The sequence below is a fragment of the Narcine bancroftii genome, chromosome 4 (genome assembly GCF_036971445.1).
Source record: "Narcine bancroftii isolate sNarBan1 chromosome 4, sNarBan1.hap1, whole genome shotgun sequence".
NCBI classification, from domain to species: domain Eukaryota; kingdom Metazoa; phylum Chordata; class Chondrichthyes; order Torpediniformes; family Narcinidae; genus Narcine; species Narcine bancroftii.
In genome coordinates this window covers 100,196,199-100,217,067 of record NC_091472.1, presented here as the reverse complement: position 1 = coordinate 100,217,067, position 20,869 = coordinate 100,196,199, and the positions used below count along the sequence as shown (strand labels likewise).

At 41.1% G+C, this 20,869-nt stretch overlaps 1 protein-coding gene across 11 annotated transcripts in view; it reads left to right on the top strand.

The window, feature by feature from the left end:
• Nucleotides 1-20,869, top strand: part of dop1a (DOP1 leucine zipper like protein A) — a 251,460-nt gene that overhangs the window by 169,005 nt on the left and 61,586 nt on the right. For 10 of the 11 annotated variants that reach the window (XR_011355958.1, XM_069932202.1, XM_069932203.1 and 7 more), the window contains 8 exons: nucleotides 545-718; nucleotides 6,031-6,156; nucleotides 10,062-10,196; nucleotides 12,944-12,999; nucleotides 14,583-14,687; nucleotides 17,762-17,828; nucleotides 17,937-18,081; nucleotides 18,465-18,547. Coding sequence is in view for 10 of the 11 variants with exons in the window: in XM_069932202.1 (XP_069788303.1) it covers nucleotides 545-718; nucleotides 6,031-6,156; nucleotides 10,062-10,196; nucleotides 12,944-12,999; nucleotides 14,583-14,687; nucleotides 17,762-17,828; nucleotides 17,937-18,081; nucleotides 18,465-18,547 (891 nt within the window). In the remaining variant the exon portion in view is untranslated. The remainder of the gene's footprint in view (nucleotides 1-544; nucleotides 719-6,030; nucleotides 6,157-10,061; nucleotides 10,197-12,943; nucleotides 13,000-14,582; nucleotides 14,688-17,761; nucleotides 17,829-17,936; nucleotides 18,082-18,464; nucleotides 18,548-20,869) is intronic. The other variant, XM_069932204.1, reaches the window with a different exon arrangement.

The following is a 20,869-nucleotide window of genomic DNA, read 5'->3' as shown; positions in this document are numbered from 1 at the left end:
ACTTGGTTAGGAGTTTGAGGAGATTTGGTATGTCATCAAAGACTCTTGCAAATTTCTACAGGTGTACCATGGAGAACATTCTGACTGGTTGCATCACTGTCAGTTATGCCAATACACAGGGCAGAAAAGGCAACAGAGAGTTGTGAATTCAACCATTGCCATTATGGGCATTGGTCTTCACTCTATTAAGGACATTTGCAAGAGGTGGTCTCTCAAGAAACCAGCCTCTATTATCAGGGTTCCTCACTACCCAGGCCATGCCCTCTTCTCACTGATGCCATCAAGAAGGGGGTACAGGAGCCTGAAGAGGAACACCCAATGTTACAAAACCAGCTTCTTCCTCTCCACCATCAGATTTCTGAATGGACAATGAACCACAGATACGACCTCTCTTTTTCTCTTCTTTTGCACTAACTTACTATATTTTTAAAAATGTAATAGCAATTTTTGCACTGTAATGCTTACTTAAAACAACAAATTTTGAGACACCTGTTCATGACAATACATTCTGATACTGAGATAATTGCTTGCTTCCCTATTTCAGTTCTTGGTTACAGTGGACCAGAAGTGCTTGACAGAAGCACGAAATGGAATACTTTTCATTCTGTACACCATTATGTCATCTGTGAGCCTTCTGTGGGGGCTCTTGCAAGTTGTAGACTCAACTGAGAGAACCACAGTAGCATCTGCAGTTACCATCAACCTGGGTTCCACAAAGGTAGGTAATGTCGAGAAAATTTCCATTGCATGGTCTTCGTAAATTTAAAAATTTTTTAAATCAGCCAGATTTTCTGCAGAATGTATGACCAGAATTAAATTATCATATGAACTGAAATGAACATTTTTGAATGATTTTAAGTTTCACTGACTTTATAAACTTTGTTCACTCCCATACAATTTGCCCTTCAGAAAAGAACAATTGCTGGATGAGACTCTACACCCACCCATCAGGCTGACTCTGAAATGCCCTCTGGAATGGACTACCAAGCCATGCAGTTGGGCAATCAGAGATGGGCAATCTTTCTTTGGCTTGGCTTCGCGGACGAAGATTTATGGAGGGGGTAAATGTCCACGTGAGCTGCAGGCTCGTTGGTGGCTGACAAGTCCGATGCGGGACAGGCAGACACGGTTGCAGCGGTTGCAGGGGAAAATTGGTTGGTTGGGGTTGGGTGTTGGGTTTTTCCTCCTTTGCCTTTTGTCAGTGAGGTGGGCTCTGCGGTCTTCTTCAAAGGAGGTTGCTGCCCGCCAAACTGTGAGGCGCCAAGATGCACGGTTTGAGGCGATATCAATGTGGCAGGCACCAAGAGATTTCTTTAGGCAGTCCTTGTACCTTTTCTTTGGTGCACCTCTGTCATGGTGGCCAGTGGAGAGTGACCTCTGCCATCTCGAGTACTTCGACGTTAGGGATGAAAGTGCTCCAATGAATGTTGAGGATGGAGCGGAGACAACGCTGGTGGAAGCGTTCTAGGAGCCGTAGGTGATGCCGGTAGAGGACCCATGATTTGGAGCCGAACAGGAGTGTGGGTATGACAACGGCTCTGTATACGCTAATCTTTGTGAGGTTTTTCAGTTGGTTGTTTTTCCAGACTCTTTTGTGTAGTCTTCCAAAGGCACTATTTGCCTTGGCGAGTCTGTTGTCTATCTCGTTGTCGATCCTTGCATCTGATGAAATGGTGCAGCCGAGATAGGTAAACTGGTTGACCGTTTTGAGTTTTGTGTGCCCGATGGAGATGTGGGGGGGCTGGTAGTCATGGTGGGGAGCTGACTGATGGAGGACCTCAGTTTTCTTCAGGCTGACTTCCAGGCCAAACATTTTGGCAGTTTCCGCAAAACAGGACGTCAAGCGCTGAAGAGCTGGCTCTGAATGGGCAACTAAAGCGGCATCGTCTGCAAAGAGTAGTTCACGGACAAGTTTCTCTTGTGTCTTGGTGTGAGCTTGCAGGCGCCTCAGATTGAAGAGACTGCCATCCGTCCGGTACCAGATGTAAACAGCGTCTTCATTGTTGAGGTCTTTCATGGCTTGGTTCAGCATCATGCTGAAGAAGATTGAAAAGAGGGTTGGTGCGAGAACACAGCCTTGCTTCACGCCATTGTTAATGGAGAAGGGTTCAGAGAGCTCATTGCTGTATCTGACCCGACCTTGTTGGTTTTCGTGCAGTTGGATAACCATGTTGAGGAACTTTGGGGGGCATCCGATGCGCTCTAGTATTTGCCAAAGCCCTTTCCTGCTCACGGTGTCAAAGGCTTTGGTGAGGTCAACAAAGGAGATGTAGAGTCCTTTGTTTTGTTCTCCGCACTTTTCTTGGAGCTGTCTGAGGGCAAAGACCATGTCAGTAGTTCCTCTGTTTGCGAGAAAGCCGCACTGTGATTCTGGGAGAATATTCTCGGCAACACTAGGTATTATTCTATTTAGGAGAATCCTAGCGAAGATTTTGCCTGCAATGGAGAGCAGCGTGATTCCCCTGTAGTTTGAGCAGTCTGATTTCTCGCCTTTGTTTTTGTACAGGGTGATGATGGTGGCATCACGAAGGTCCTGAGGCAGTTTTCCTTGGTCCCAACAAAGCTTGAAAAACTCATGCAGATTGACATGCAGAGTTTTGCCGCCAGCCTTCCAGACCTCTGGGGGGATTCCATCCATACCTGCTGCTTTGCCACTTTTCAGTTGTTCGATTGCCTTATATGTCTCATCCTGGGTGAGGACCTCATCCAGCTCTAGCCTTAGGGGCTGTTGAGGGAGCTGGAGCAGGGCGGAATCTTGGACTGAGCGGTTGGCACTGAAAAGAGATTGGAAGTGTTCTGACCATCGGTTGAGGATGGAGATCTTGTCGCTGAGGAGGACTTTGCCGTCTGAGCTGCGCAGCGGGCTTTGGACTTGGGGTGAGGGGCCGTACACAGCCTTTAGAGCCTCGTAGAAACCCCTGAAGTCGCCAATGTCCGCGCTGAGCTGGGTTCGCTTGGCGAGGCTAGTCCACCACTCATTTTGAATCTCCCGGTGTTTGCGCTGAAGAAGGCTGCATGCGCGACGGAAGGCTTGTTTCTTCTCTGTACAGGACGGCTTTGTAAGGTGAGCCTGGTGAGCAACTCGCTTCTTTGCCAGCAGCTCCTGGATTTCCTGGCTGTTTTCGTCGAACCAGTCCTTGTTTTTCCTGGAGGAGAAGCCCGGTACCTCTTCAGTGGATTGCAGTATGGTAGTCTTCAACTGATCCCAGAGGGTTTCAGGGGATGGGTCCGTGAGGCGGATTGCATCGTCGAGCTTTGCTTTGAGGTTTGCCTGGAAGTTTCCTCTCGCTTCGTCTGACTGCAGGTTTCCAACATTGAACCTCTTTCTGGGGGCTTTACTGTTCCTGGGCTTTGGCTTGAAGTGAAGGTTGAGCTTGCAGCGAACCAGCCGGTGGTCAGTGTGGCATTCCGCGCTGGGCATGACCCTGGTGTGGAGCACATCTCGTTTGTCACTTTCTCGCACCAGGATGTAGTCCAGGAGGTGCCAGTGTTTGGATCGGGGATGCATCCAGTTAGTCTTAAGGCTGTCCCTCTGCTGAAAAAGGGTGTTTGTAATGACAAGCCGCTGTTCTGCGCAGAGCTCCAACAGGAGGCGCCCATTGTCGTTGCACTTGCCGACGCCATGCTTGCCCAGGATTCCTGGCCAGGTTTCTGAGTCTTTGCCGACGCGAGCGTTGAAGTCGCCAAGGATGACAACCTTGTCGGCTGTAGGGGTGCGTTGGATGAGGTTTCGCAGATCAGTGTAGAACTTGTCCTTTTCTGCTGGTTCCGCCTGGAGGGTTGGAGCATAGACACTGATGAGGGTGATGCAACGCTTGTTTTGAAGGGGGAGTCGCATGGACATGATTCGGTCCGAGTGGCCTGTTGGAAGGTTTTCGAGCAATCTTTGGCTTGGCTTCGCGGACGAAGATTTATGGAGGGGGTAAAAAGTCCACGTGAGCTGCAGGCTCGTTTGTGGCTGACAAGTCCGATGCGGGACAGGCAGACACGGTTGCAGCGGTTGCAGGGGAAAATTGGTTGGTTGGGGTTGGGTGTTGGGTTTTTCCTCCTTTGCCTTTTGTCAGTGAGGTGGGCTCTGCGGTCTTCTTCAAAGGAGGTTGCTGCCCGCCAAACTGTGAGGCGCCAAGATGCACGGTTTGAGGCGTTATCAGCCCACTGGCGGTGGTCAATGAATGCTGACCAAATCACAAGAAACTCACGAATAAATAAACAAACACAGATCACACGGTCCACATGTTTTCTCTTACTCTCCTCACTTTTTAAACTTACCACATTGTCATGCAAGAAAAAAAACAAACTGCTGGAGTAATGAAAAGAAACTGGGTTGGGGGGGGTGGTGGGGGGTAGTTAGTAATCTGAAACTCGCAGAACCGCTTATTTATGTGGAAATGGGTCAACTCTTTAAATTGGACTTGAAAAGTAATGCAAGAGCCCTCTTTACAGTTGGAGAGCAACTTTTCTCTGACTGTGTCAGTTTATTAGATGTCACTGAAGAGAAGGGTAATGTATATATCATTAAGGCAGGAATAATTGAATTCAAATGACATACAAGAAATACTGAGGTATGTCCATCTTGATGTGAATTAAATTATCAGGATTTTCCAGACAATTGTTGTTAATAGACCACACCAGCTGTAAAATTTCCCACAATCTTTTCAACTGAACTTATGGTTTATATGCAAAACACCATGGCATTGTCTACAGGGAATCAGACATCCAGGAGAATAGGGCAAGGAGTTGTGCTCATATTTGCCAATTGATTTGAAGAACTCGTATAGTGAATTTGAACCAATAATTATCGATTAAAATGATCAGGCTGTGTGGAGAAACCAAAGAATAGTATGGAGATGGGATTAAGAAGAAATAAAAAGAGATTGAAAGAAAATATTTAAAATAAGATCATTTTTAAAAAGTCCAGTAATAATTAAAATGTGAAGAATTGAGCCTCCTGTTTTTCAGTAATTATGGCACAAGGTAGTGTTAAACTCCACTTGTAATTGGATGGACAGAGCCAAACTGTTTTGAAATTGGAAATGATCACTCCATACAACCATTCCATTTTGTTGTACTTCTCAATGTCCAGCCTGGCAGTGGGATACAATTACATTGCAACTCTGGCAGTAATTGGTTGATTTTTGCATGTTACTGTGTTGTCCACTATATTGCTGTCGCATTTATTCAACAACCACAAATGGTGTTATTTTTGCAACCAAATCTAGGCTATGGTTGACTTGTTGTTCTGGCTTTTCACAGTGCATTATGTAACTCTGACTTAAAAGGCTGCCTTAGATAGTTCAAAAGTGCAGTAGTGCCTCTACTTCCTAAGGATGTTGAGGAGTGCAAGGATATCATCTCCATCTTAGCAATATTTTATAGGAGCACAGTTGAGAGTGTCCTGTCTGGCTGCATCATTGTGTAGTATGGTCACTGCAAAGCATTGGACCAGAAGTCAATACAGAGGATTATTAAGACAGCTGAGAAGATCACTGGTGTCTCCCTTTCCTCTATTGACATAATTCACCAAGAAGTTTGCTTAAATAGGGCTCAAAGAATTATTGATGATCCCTACCATCCATCACTCATTGTCTTTGATATGTTACCATCAGGAAGGAGGTACAAGAGCATCAAAGTCAGGACTGCCAGGCTGTGAAGTAGCTTATTCCTGCAGGCTATGAGATTAATGAAGATAACCTTGGGTCTCTTATAAATGAAACCAGCAAATTATTCTGAAATTTTAATATATATTTATTTTGTTATATTTTAATGTATATTTGTGATTATTAAGTGTGTGTGTGCACACTGGTCTGGAGAATCACTATTTTGTCTGATTCTATATGTACAGTTAGAAGATAATGAAGTTAAACTTGAAAATTAAATCTTGCAGTATTTGCAAAATATTACAAATGGCTAAAATCAAAGGCAATTCTCTTAACATTTGCCTCCTCCTCCAATGCAACATTAACAATCAGAAACATGGGCTCATTCACGTAATTCAGTTGCAACATTTGCTACCCTTTCTGCCCCATATAGAGTCTCCGACAACAGATCTTGGAGCTTCTAGGTCCTATCTCTATGAACCATGGTGTACACTTCATGGCTGCTATTGCATCTGTCTGGAATGAAAGAAGAGAGAACTCGAGTGCTAGCAGAAGCAAGGTAAGTCTTGGGTTGCTCCATTTGAGGGAGACCGAGCAGGGAAATGCAACTGCATTTTTGCCATTTTCCCATCGAGGTAAAGGTTAGGTCATTAGTTTTTGTTACAGAGTTTAATCACAACTGTTTCATAGAATCATAATGTTCCACCTTTCTAAGCCCTGAAGGTATCCAGGTACAAATGAAAAGGATGAGGTATTTGTTAAACAACATTTTACAAGGATTTTATCCAAGTCTGTCTTATGTCTGTCATTTATCAAGTCTGTTATTAAACCCACCTGGAAAATAGGACTGAACACAAGCCCAGAATTGAGGATTCCTTTTAACCCTTGCTCGAAAGATGATCTTATACAGGCAGCTCTATAGAATTCTGCACCAGACACAGACCCCCCCCCACCCCCATTCCACAGCACAGACTCCCCCACTCCCCAGCCCAGACTCCCCCTCTCCCCAGCTCAGACTCCCGCTCTCCCCAGCCCAGACTCCCGCTCTCCCCAGCCCAGACTCCCGCACTCCCCAGCCCAGACTCCCGCACTCCCCAGCCCAGACTCCCCCACTCCGCAGCCCAGACTCCCCCACTCCCCAGCCCAGGCCCCCCCACTCTCTGAGGAGCTGATTGTTGTTCAGGATTGGAAAAAACCGAGGTGTACGAGTTATTGGGAGTCACTATCTCAGAGGACCTTTCCTAGACCAAGCACACAAATGGCTTGTGAAGAAAGCACTTCAGCTCCTCTACTTCCTTAGGAGTTTGCAGAGGTTTTGTATGACATTGAAAACCTTGATAAATTTCTACAGATGTGAGTGTGCCAACTGGGTGCATCACTGTCTGGTATGGGGGACACCAATTCCCCTGAGCGTAAAGCCCGGCAACAGATAGTGGACACAGCCCAGGACATCACAGGCAAAACCTTCCCCACCAGCGAAGAACATCTATGGGGAACGCTGCTGATGGAGAGCAACAGCAATCATCACAGATCTACATCATCCAACACACATTCTTTTCTCGGTGCTACCTTCAGGAAAGAGGTCTAGGTGCCACAAAACTCACACCACCAGGTTCAAGAACAGCTGCTACCCTCCACCATCAGTCTCCTCAACAACAAACTCAATCATTCAAGGACTTGTACTTTTTTTATTGAATTTTTTTCTCTCTATATTGTAGTCAGTTTATTTATATTGCTTTATTTATTTATTTACATGTTTTACCTGAGAACTTTTCTTTTGCATTACATATTGGCCATTTTTTTAAAATTTATTTAAAATTTTTCAAAATACAAATATAGAATACAAAATAAAATACATGAAAACAAAATTAAACTACCCCCTATACTCCCCGCTCCACCATCCCACCCCTAACTACCCTCCCCTCCCCCCTTGGAGCTTAAAATACATACAAAAAATAAAATCATAGTGGGTTGAATTACAATATACCAATTCCCCACACAAAACAGAAATTAAAAAAATTACCGAACATCTAAATTCATACATTCCATATACGGAGTCCACATTTTCTCAAAAAAAGGATAATTATTTTGTAAATTATATGTAATTTTCTCTAAATGTAAACATGATTGAATTTCATAGTGCCATCTTTGTATATTTAACTCCACATCATTTTTCCAAGTTACTCTATACATTTCCTAGCCACTGCCAAACTCAATCGAATAAATGCAATTCGAGATTTGTCTAAACACGCTGTTAATGGATTCATATAACCTAATGAACACAACCATGGATCCACATACAATTCTATTTTAAATAAATCTCGCAAAAATTTAATTATCTTTTCCCAAAAGGGTTTAACTTTCACACAATCCCACACCGAATGAACAAATGTACCTATCTGATCGCCACATCGAAAACACACATCAGAATCACTAAAACCATATCTCTTTAATTTTTCAGAAGTTAAATATAACTGATGTAGAAAATTATAATTAACTAAACTATAGTGTACATTAACTAATTTTGTAACACTCTCCAAACACAAATTTGACCATTCTTCCTCAGAAGAAGGAGTGGATAACTCCTGCTCCCATTTATCTCTTATTCTCATTACACCTGTCTTCTTCATTTTTGCCTGCAACAACAAGTACATTTCTGAAGCAAAAGTTGTTTGCTTATTACCAAGTACGTGATCTTTTAGTGAAGTGTTATGGCCGAGAAATAATATTGCCAAGTCAATTGAAGTTTGAGATATTACTTATGGATACATATTGGCCTTCATAAACTAAAGTATTGAGTATAGGAGTTGGGATGTTATAGTAATATATAAGACATTGGTGAGGCCAAATTTAGAATATTGTGGGCAGATTTCATTACAGAAGGAAAGAGATCAACAAAAATGAAAAGAGTTAGAGTAAATGTAGACAGGCTTTTTCCACTGAGGTTAGATGAGATACAAACCAGAGGCCATAGGTTAAGAGTGAAAGGGGAAAAGTTTAGGAGGAAATTTAGGGGGAACATCTTTACATGGGAAGTAGTGGGAATATAGAACTACTCGTGGTGAATTTTAACATTTAAGAAAAATTTGGACAGGTACTTGGATTTGAGGGGCTTAGAGGGCTTTGGGCTGGGTGCAAGCCAGTGGGTCAAGGCAGAATAATAGTTTGAGTCCTCTTTACATCGGAGAGACTGGGCACAGACTGGGAGATCGCTTTGTTGAGCACCTCAGCTCTGTTGAAATAGTGAGGCTCTCCCACTGGCCACCCATTTCAATTCCCCATCCCATTCCCTTGCCAACATGTCTGTCCATGGACTCATGCACTGCCAGACTGAGACAACCACAAATTAGAAGAGCAATAACCTCAACTTCCGATCGGACACCCTCCCACCAGATGGCATTCATATCAACTTTTCTAGCTTTCATTAACCCCCCTTCCCCTCTCTTCTTCCCCTGTCGCCTTCCCCCAGTTCTGTCTCTCTCACTTTTCTTCGTCTCCTTTTGCACAGACATAATCAATTCTCACTTCTCCCCTTATCATATCCTATTAACACCTTTAGTTGATCTGGACTCCTTCCCTACTGTATGTATTCTGAGATTTCCTGTTTTTTTTTTTTTTTGCTAATTTTGCTTATTCCTTGAAGAAGGGCTCAGGCCCCAAAACGTCAGCAATATATCTTTGTCTCCTATGGAGGCTTAAAGACCAGCTGAGTTCCTCCAGCATTTTGATGTGTTTTTATTAGAATAATAGTTCAGCACAGGGCCTGTGGCCAAAGGACCTGTTTTCTATGCTATGATCTTCTATGTTTCTGTGTCAGAAAAGTTCTTCCTAACCTCACTTCTGTCATTGTTTTCTAATCACCTTTATTTTGTGACCACCCCCCTGCTTTCCCTCCCCACGTCACTGATTTGTCCATCGGAGGGAACTGTTTCTCTATATCTATTCTGCAATCTTTGCAATTTTGAACATCGTTGTCAGATATCCTCTCAAACCCCTTTCCCAGGAAAAAAATTATTTTTTACCACTAAGAGCTGGTCTAATTTCTCTTCATTGTTTATCGAAATCCAGAGAATGAAAAACATTGTTGAGGAAATGGCAAAATGCACACCACCCTGAAGGACAAAAGTCACACAGTTAGTGGGAATTTGCCATGTCGATGTGAAAATTATTCCACTGTACTTTGGGGCACAATATTGTGGATTTACTTTCAGTTTTGATATTTCAAGCATTGTGGGCTGAATCGCCTCCTTCCATGTTTTGTGCAAGCATTTGAAGATTAAAGAAATTTCACATTTATTATCCTATGAATCTGTGTCTGAGTTCACAAGCACTACATATCTCAGCATCTCGCAGGTCCCTGATCACACTAAACTCCAATGTTTGATATCATTCGCTGTCATCACCACTGTTGTCCTGTCACTGATTTATTAAATGTTAAATAAATTTTAACTTTAATTTTTGAAGGTTATTCCTGTACCCTGTTCTGAACAGTTATTGTTGGTGGAACTAGTGCGCTCAATTAGTATAATGAGAGCTGAAACTGTTATCCAGACCGTGAAAGAAGTTTTAAAACAGCCCCCAGCCTCAATTAAGGAGAAGGTATGTTAAATATTAATTCTAAAAGCCATATCAGTACTGTAAATCGTTGATGTACAATGCATGTCATTTTTATTTAACACCATATGCAGTATGGAGATTTATGCATTTTGTCAAACACTCTGACCTCAGTTTATCTGATCCTTTGGTCAAAAGCCTCTCAACACACTGGAAGCACGGAATAATGTGCCAGTACTGTACAGGCATTTTGGAAAAGGTCATACACTGTGGGCATTTTATTCAGAGCTTGTGTCAGGGTATGTCCTGGGTAAACTTGTACCTCTCACTTTGTTCGTTTTAGATTGGTCAGAGTGCTTGAGCTACCGAAAGAAAATAGACACACGCACCGAGAGCAGTTCATTTTATACAAATGTTTATTACAAATTCAAAAGCTGATTTTAAACTACAATATGCAAGCCCTTTCCAATTATACTTATCAACGCCTGGACTGGTCCCAACTGCCGAAACGAGGCAATGACTACACACTTGCAGTAGGTTGTCGGGGTGCCGGTAGCAGCTTCTCCACCTCCCCTGACCAGGACGTTGGCTGGACTCTAGTTCTTCTTCTTCTTGCTGAGAGATGTTGCCACCTCTCAGAGAGTCTCAGACTTCAGCAGCGGGACTATGGCTTATATTACCCAAAAACTGCTTACCCAAGCACCTATTCCCAGCATAGTAAGAAAGATAAGAGAGCAAGCTAGCATGCTAGGCTTCTATTGAATACGTAATTTTCAGCTTATCACTTTGAATTCAATGGTTTATTTTGCATCAAGGCTAGGCCTCTGACAGTCTGTGACCAAAACAAGCAGGAAGATTAAATGTTCTTGGTACACAGATGTCCTTTCGTCAGATAACTGCATCTCTGGCCCCTCGGTGGAATTTAGCTTATGTCTACTGATTCTAAAAAACAAGCAGGTTCTCAGCCTTGCAGAAAGAAAGGCTGCAAAAATAAAAAAAACAAGGTTCAAATCTTCCATTACAGGGTGTTGACCAAGAAATGGGATAAAACAAGCAGCGGTTTTATTAAGAATTGACAAACTACATCATCGAAGTTGTGTACTGTATTTTATTTTCTCTTTAACAGCTCCCTTAATAGAGATGCAGCTGGGAGAGCTGCTGCAGTGACCTATGTTTGATTATGACCTGTGGTGTTGTCTGTGTGGAGTTTGTATTTCATCTGTAATTGTGCACATTCCTACTGGATGTACTGGTAGCTTATCTGATGCCTATAAATTATCACACAGTATATAGGTACCTGTAAATGGTATTAGAAACAAAAGGAAAATTGAAGACTATTTGAGAGTGAATAAGTAATATAGCTGTTGGAACCAGGAAAAGTGGAATAACATCAATGGGAATACTCTGCTGCTACTAAATGGCTCCCATTCCTTTTTCCTTGGACCATCTCTCCTTTGGTAATTTATTCATTCCCATTCTCCACTCTCTCATAACTATACTTTGTGTTTTTTCCTTTTCCAGTCTTTGCTTAAAATCCATTACTTTTGACTGTTGATTCAAGGTCAATGACTTGAATGATTAACTCTTGTCACCCTCTTTAGATGCTGCCTGACCTGCTGAGTACTCCCAATGCTTCTTGCCTTAATTTCAGGTTTCTAAAACCCACATTTTTTATTTGTTTTGTTCTGATCATATCCTTTTTAATCTCCAAGTATACTGAATCATTTCTCACTTTATCTGCTCATGGTGATTCCTTCCATCTATTTCTGCTGTAGGGTTTTTAGAGAATTGCTAAGTATTGATAGAGAGAATAAAATAATACCTCGTGTTAGATTTGGGTAAATTTGGACTTCCATGCTCTCTCTTCTGTTCACCATGGTCATGGTTAGCATATTTAAAAACAGAGGTTTCTTAATGTTCTATATTAAACCAGATATTAATGGAAAATATCCGTACCTTGTTAATAATGTTCTCTTTTACAGTTGTAAAAAAACACTACATGAAAATAATATTGGTTTGCTATTATTAAAGAACAAGAACTTTGATATAGGATAATTGATTGCATTCTTATCATTTTGTAGATTATAAATGGTATAAATAAACTTTACTAGAGTTAATAATTTTTATTTATTTTAAAATTTTGGCCCATGAAGCCCAAGCCACCTAATTTCACCTGTTAAACCTACCAATCTCTTTTTTTTTTGGTGAGTGGGAAGAAACTGGGAGACCTGGAGGAAACTAACGCAGGTCTCAGGGAGAACGTACAAACTCCCTACAGATAGCACCAGATATGAACTTGGGTTTCTTGCTTATCTTCCAGATTACATTTTTAAAGTCATACAGTATTAATATGACTGTTATTTTGAATAGTTTTAACTGTTTGATCAGTTCAAAAGTCAGCATTAAGGCTTAAATCTACTCGAAGTAACATATCATTGAGTAAAAATTAAATTCTTCATAGGTTACCGTTCCCAGATCACTTGCAAAGAAAATCAACTCTTACTCAGTCATTGGCATTTTCCACTTCTTTGTAGTACTGAAAGTCATACAGTGTCTGTGGAGCCTGAGCCCTCATCATCAGAAGGAGAAATTAGTGAAGGGGGAAATGAGTTTAAATTGTTCACTGTCTTTACTTCTTAACTTTGCTTTTAACTGGCTGTAATGAACTACTTGTGCGTAGAGTAGACTAGAGGGCTGTGGTAACAGCATGGACTAATCAAAATATGGAGTAAACTGAAGGTTATCTTCTGTTTAAAATGCAATGTGCATCTTACAATTGTTTTCTGTTGCAGAAACAGCTCTCACTGGAAGTCTGTATGCTGCAGTTTTTCTATGCATATGTACAAAGGTAATCTGGTCCAGTGACATTAAACCTATTAATCTGGTGATTTTCATTCCATCTCTGAATAATATAAATATAATATAAATTGTATTCCTCACAACTTAATTTTAGTTCATTCCCATCAGACTAATGATGAAACAGGTTGAGAGTGTTTTAGTGCATCAGGAATTTGAGCTGAACTTTCAGAAGTAGCGTAAAAGTAAAATATATTTAGATTTTTCTGCAGATGAGAAAAACAGCATGTTTTAAGAGTGTAGAATCAACCTTGTCCCAATTGTAATGGAGATGAGTTAACACAAGGAGAATACAAACCATATGCTCAGTTGATTGTTTTTGTTTTTACAGCAGTTTTACCCCAGTGAGTGTGGCACGACTTTTGCCACAGATTGCTTGTAACTGATGAGCTCTCTTGTTTTACTGTGCCTCACAATCATAGTCAGCCCCAACTCGTGTTTTAAAGTCAGTCATTTGTACAGCAAAATGCCTTGGATAACCAGAGTAGCTGGAGAGCTGATAGCTGCAGTATAGGCCGCAACCAAGATTCAAAATTCTATTCAGTGCCACGTACACATAATCTTTCCTTTTTTTGACCTGTAAAGGCACATGAGGAGGCACAATTAATGCATCATCTAAAACAAGATAAAGAAGAGAAGCAAGAAAGTCCCTTTGGAGTATTTGGATGTTCATGGATCCTGCTGCCTCCTCTTGTGCTCCCTTAACTTCCGTAGCCACACAGCCTCCTGTCCAGTCCATTGATGAACCTGAGCTCAAGGCATCCGTCACACCTCATCAATCTCTGGTTCCCAACCCCCATGGCACTGAGATATGTCAATCCCCGAGGCCCTTTGGGGGCCATTCTCACCATCACACCTTCATGGATCTTGTTCCTGCTCCCTGAAATCGGCCACCAGCAGCTGAAGCCTCATCCACTGCTGTGGTCTCCTAATCTTCTCCTTCTTAGCCAGGGATTATTCTCCCTTTCTAGTGCCTCATGATTTTATAGACCTCAATAAAATCACTTCTCAACTTACGACATTGGAGAGTGTGCAGAGGGAATTCACCAAAATGTTGTCTGGATTTGAGAACTTTACATCTGGGGACAGATTGGACAGGCTAGGTCTGTTTTTAATGTGAACAGTTTATTGTCACATGTATTGGAGATGCAGTGAGAGTTGGAGGGGCAGCCTAATGAAAGCATGCAAGATTGTGAGAGGCATTGATCGAGTAAATAGTCAGAATTGTTTCCCTATGGCTCGGTATCAAGAGCAAGAGGGCATACTTTTAAGATTAGAGGAAGGAATTTTAAAGGAAATTTGAGGGATATCTTTTTCTATTCCATATTAGAGCATGATTGATATCAGGATCGAACTGTCAGAGGAGGTTGTAGAATCGGATACAATCACTGCGTTCAAGAGACATTTAGGCAAACAGCTTAAATGGGCAAGGCACATAGTGATTACAGACCTGATACCAGCAAAAGGGATTCGTGTGGCTGGGCAGAAAGGGAGTTGTGACAGGACCTTTTATGTACTTACTCTCTGACTGTGTGGTGAGCCAAAACGTAAGGCTGATCTCCTTTTGCTTTGCAGGATTCCAGTGCAGACTCTAGTTGACAGCTGGCCGTCACTTTTGACATTGCTGAAGGATTCTGTTCAACTTTATCTCCCCCCACCCGGACAATTCCTCATCCTTGGGTAAGAAGGAACTTTAACATAATAGGCACAGAGAGACAGGATACATGTTTATGTCTAAACAACAGGGGTTTTAAAGCTGCTTTTATGTTGGTTTTGGTGGATTTTTATACCAACTATGTAAGACCAACATGATGGTTGTTAGATTGGCTTCTGCAAACTCCCCTTAGGTTGGTGGAGGAACTAAAAGCTTTTAGTGGGCATCTGATGGAGAATAAGTCCCAAGGAAGTGTGGGTCAAAGGGCTTCCATCTCAGGTGTTATGAAATATGTAGTCTCACCTATCTTTGGCATCCCAATCCTTTGGGAAGCGGATGATAGAAAAGAGCATCAGGATGTTGGTTGCTTAATAACATTACAGTATATAGTTGCCCAAATGTTTGCTTGTATTCTCTTGTACTCATCTAAAAATTATGGAAGCCATAATGATGTCGAGAAGGATTTGTCACTTGAAGGATGATTGGAGTCTGGAACATTCTGTCTGAGGCAGACTCTCATCCCGTGTAAGAGGTGTCCAGACGAGTATTTGCATCACCAAAGCATGAATGGCTAGGAGCCTGGATGTGGGTAAATGGGATTAGTGTAGATGTATACAATGGTCAGCATGGACTTGGTAGGCTGAAAGGCTGTTTCTGTGATGTATGATTCTGGAATATAATGACCCTGTGTGCCTCTCACATCTGTATTGATCCTCGAGTAATTGACTCAGTGTGCTTGATGTTTCCAATGAAGAAATTGTTTAATGACCTGTATCCAAAGCTGTGAAATGCTTATACTTGTCATGGTGATGTTACAGGTTGATACGTATCATGGGATTTACTGCATTCAGAATACACTGGCAGCATCAGTATGGGGGAGAATTATAGGCATTAAACAAGAAAGTCTGCAGTCACCAGTCGCATCCTCTTTAGTTGTTGATAGCTATTTACCTGTTAATTTGTGCCACCTGTTAGGTCTGCTTTGTTCATGAATGAGTGAGACAAACACCAGACTGAGTCGAAATCAGGGTTCTTTGTTCTTTATTACCGGATTGTAACACTTGCGACTAACAATGTTAGTCGGAGAATGCATTCTGCCGTTATCAGCAAAATGGTGATTTTTTATACCCTTGGATACATGCTTAGAACATCATCATATCATTACTTGTCCAATGACTAAAACTGTTGCTATCCTTTCCCTGCTAGCTTCCTGCCTCTCAATCCATCAATGTCTCTCTTATCTTGTAAGTACAAGGATGCATTCACATCTTGTTACAGCCCTGTACAGGGTAACTCCTTACACATTCCCATCTCATGATGTTTTACCTTACACACCAAAGGCAATTAACAGATTATTTACATTACAGTTACTGGACTTTGACTGCTTTGTTTGACTACAAAGTAATAACCATAATGTATAAAGCAGGGGCAGGCAAACTTTAACCATGCATGGGCCGAATGGTGTGTCAGTGGTTGATCGGTGGGCTGCACTGATGTTACCATAAATGAAATAAATACTGAAACACAGACGTTATGTATTTGAAGTTTTTGATTGTCTCTGCTTGAAGTACGTAATGTACAATGTTTGAACGTAAAAATAATCCACAGAAAAAGTTCAAGCAACGAGATCAACCGTATTCCTTCCAAAAAACTACAGTGATGCATTTCAGGTCAGGGAAAGCATCTTCAAATCCGGAAATACACCAAAAATCATGAGTTAGTCATTAAAATGACAAATAAAAAAACATAAAAGTCAAAAAGGAGAAAAAATTAGTCACAAAATAACTAACCTCAAAACAGACAGCAGCTCAATCAGTGGGAAATTTGATTTTGTTTGATGTTTGAAAGCATTTTGATATTGGGTGACAAGTTGTTGATGCCAATCACAAGACATCATCTCAAGGAGTTGTGCTATGAATTTTGGCACCGGTAGAACGAACTACTTAGCAGAAGTGATAAAATCATCCCTTGCAGGATATAAATATTTCTGACAGGTATTTGGAGGGCTGCAAACCTAAGCTTGGTTGCATTTAAATAATTCTTCAAATAGTTCAGGAATTTAAAAAATAATCAGTAACAATTACTTGAGTTGCAAAACTGCGGACATAAATAAATTTGTTGAATACACCATCTTGAATCTTTCTCAGCAGAAGCTATTGTGTATTCATCTTAACTTCTGCCTTTGATCCACATCTTTCACTTTTATTTAATTTCTCTGCACTCTCAGGTGTGTTTTGAACTATGAGTATGTGAGGTAAATCCCATTTCCAATTAATGAAATTTGCTTTGTGCTGAATGAAATTTGCTTGCAGTCAGAGTCGGATGAAGGAACATCGCAGCATCCCAAACATAGACATCTGGCTTTGCACCTTTTTGAGTGGCTCAGGGAAGTGGGGAGAGGGGGCGCTCAGAGGGGAGGGGGAGAGGGGGAAGGTCAGGGGAGCAGAGAAAGAGAGTGGCTCAGGGGAGTGGGGAGAAGGGGATGGGAAGAGGCACTTCAGGGTCATTCCGAATGGTTCCCCCCATTGGTCACCCAGCTCCACATTCACTAATGGGTGAGTAGCATGGGACAGCTGGCCACTGATGCCCAGAGTGGAACTGCTGGCCACTGATGTACAGTTTCTCTCAGACCCATTTTGAGGGTGAAGAGGTTCCCGGGTGTGCCAAGGTGAGTTATTTTTCCAGGGACAGAAATTGATGCAGTTGATGATTGATTCCTGGTTATAACAATGTGGAGAGACTTCAGTGAACATTCTGTGTGAATGCAGTCATTTCGTTGCCCGGTTCATGACCCTGAAGGAACAGGTGGCATTTATATAGCCACAAAGTATTTCCTGTGCTGAAGGATGTTTAATCCATGAGCACGGACCCCATGGCCATCGTTGACAAAGGCTGATGGTTTAGTGCGCGAACAGTGTATGTTGGAGTGGCTGAGAGTGATCAGATGAATGTATTGGGTTGCGGGCATGATAAATTTGGATCATGGATGGGCCATAGTTTGCCTACCCCTGATATAAAGTAATGAATGAGTCTGTAACATTTTGCAAGTGTTGATCATGTGGGAGACTTTTTAAAGCAAGCTTGTTTTTGATGTCTTCAGAGTGCTCAATGAGTTCATCATGAAGAACCCCAACCTGGAAAGCAAAAAAGACCAAAGAGATCTCCAGGTCAGAGTAGCTGCATTTTGCCAAAATACTTTCTTTAATTAATAGGGAAATCTTTCCATTTGTAACTGTGTGTCCCTGCCCAACATCAGCATGTCTTTGGTTTCCTAGGATGTCACCCATAAGATAGTGGAGGCCATTGGGACCATTGCCGGCTCCTCACTGGAACAGACCACCTGGCTCAGGAGGAATCTAGAAGTAAAGGTTTCTCCACAAATCCTTATAGAAGGAAACAGCATGGAAAGAGATGTTGAAGGTATGATTTAATGGCCACATGCCAGGCCCATCAATGGAGCAGTCATTCAGAATGAGTTGTGAATTGTCTTTAGTTCCGAAGGTATTGATAGAGGTTTGCAATGATCAATGCTAGCTGAGCTCACGGTGCCATATTGCGGTTTAACTGTAAAACATTTTCTTCATATTAGCAATTCCAGCAAAAATATTTGAAACAGAACTTTATTTTGAAAACAGTTTTATTTTGACTGGAGACACAAATATTTAAAATAATTATATCTGCCCCTCCCCCTTTTTTTTCTCTCCACCTCAACTCATTGGAGACTCCAAACATTGATTTATTTGACAGCAGGAAATATTTTCTTGGTGTTCAGTTAATTCTCTTCTGTTCTCTACCCTTTCTAGATATCATGCTGACCCCAGTGATGGAGATTTCCAGTGTTGCACCTTCTGTCTATAGTGTGCATGCACTGACCTTACTAGCTGAGGTATGTCAATTTTTACACCTTGCTTTCATGTTCTCTTTCCCCTAGTGACCCACCCATCTCTGAAGGCACTGACTTTCATTAGAATGGCCCCGTACTTCACTACAATAAGATTCTTTGTGTTTTGCCCTTTTGATTCAACAATTGATCATGGCTGGGCCTGATATCGTCCTCATTCATTTTCATGCCAAGTAACTGTCAGAATTTGTCTCTTCCCTACACCACCCTTCACTCTGTTCAGAATCCAATAATTATGTTCCCACTAATTCCACTGTAGATTGGGAATCAAACATTGGACCACCCTAATCAATACACCATGCCCCCTCCCCAATTCCACCCAGCAGTACGTGGCCATGATGTGAAGGGCTGAGTGATCTGCAGAGACATAGTCCTGAGATCCCACCTGCAAACCATCCTGACATCCTCCCATACCTGGGAATCTGCCTGAGCTGGGAAGCTTCTTTGTAAAAATTTCTCTTTCCAATATTTTTATTGAGTTTTTTATATACTCATACATTGGTAATAACAATATATATCCAACAGAGTAAACATATATTAACAAATAGATGTGTAAACCACCTATGAAGGAGACAAAAAAGTATATAAAACAAAAACTATTCTAATAATCTAACCCTTACCTTGTGAAGTTATGATTAATCATGTATGTACCATTACTACATGAAAGAAAGGACAACCAAACCATAAAATGGGATCCAATAATCTTAAATAATTAAAGAAAAGACCCCATAAATTTAGAAAATTAAGTTTCATTACATTAGTAGAGCATCTAATTTTTTCCAGAGTCAAACATGCCATCACATCAGATAACCACTGAGTATACGTAGGAGGGACAGCATCCTCCCATCTCATAAGTATAGCTCTTCTGGCAATAAGAAGAGCAAAGGCAATGACTTGGGATTGTAGCGCAGACAAATTTAAATCAGGTGCCTTACTTATTCCAAATAGGAGCCAAATTAATATTAAGAACTAAATATAAGGTAAAGATTCAGATTCTTTGACAAGCTAAATTTTCCTTCATTGTCTTCAGAGAAGTAGCTACTGTTGGAGAAACCTATTTCTTCTGAAGAGATTGTCGCAGCAACTAACGCTTTGCAGCCTGGTAAAGTTTCCGGTCCTGATGGTTTCCCAGCAGAATTTTATAAAACTTCCTATTTATTGACGCCTTATTTAGATTTGGTACTTTCTGTATCTTTGACTGCTGGGAGACTACCAGATACCTTTCATGAAGCTTCAATCTCTCTTATTCCTAAAAATAATAAATACCCTTCTGATTGTTCTCCCGACAGGCCAATTTCTCTTTTGAATGTTGATGCTCAAATATTGTCTAAGGTTTTGGCCTGTAGACTAGAATATAGTATGCCTCTTATTATCCCTGAAGATCAAGCTGGGTTTATAAAGGGTCGTAATTCACAATTTAATATCTGTCATTTAATAAATATCCTTTACTCTCCTACTGTTTTACATTCTGAATGTATTGTTTTCTTAGATGCTGAGAAAACTTTTGATAGAGAATGGGGCCATTCCCCTGGTGTAGTAGGTACAGCGGTGGGGGTGGTATTAGAGAAATTTAATTTTGGCCCCATATTTATTAATTGGATTAAATTAATATATTTGTCTCCTACTGCTTCAATTTTTACCAATTCAATGAAATCCAAACCATTTAAGTTCCACCGTGGGTCTAAATAAAGTTGCCTTTAAGCCTATTATTATTTAATTTAGCAATGACCTTTCAGCAATCTGATGGCATTTATGGTATTACAAGGGGTAGGCCTATTCATAAGGTCTCGCTTTATGCATATGACATTTTATTGTATATATCTAACCATGATTGTTCGATTCATGCTATTTTATCACTCATATATCAATTTTCTGGATATAAACTAAATCTCCAAAAATGTGAATTGTTTATCTTAAATTCCTCTAGCTCTTTAGATTTTGCCATTCCTTTTAAAATTGTTAAGAATCAATTTAATTATTTGGGTGTTACAATTACGAAGAATTTCATCAATTTGTTTAAGGAGAAGTTTTTTTATTTTAAGAACCATATTAAGAAATCCTTAGTTCAGTGATCTCCTCTTTCAATGTCCCTAATTGGACATATTAATGTTATTAAGATGAATATCCTGCCTAAATTCCAATATATTTCTTATTATTATCTCTTCCTTTGACTGGAGAAATAAACGGCCTCATCTTAATAGAACTTTCCTTTAAAATCCTACAAAGAAAGGGGGATAGGCGTTGCCTAACCTTTTATCCAGGATCGTCGGGACGATCTGCCATTATTTGGAATCTTCCAGATTTCAG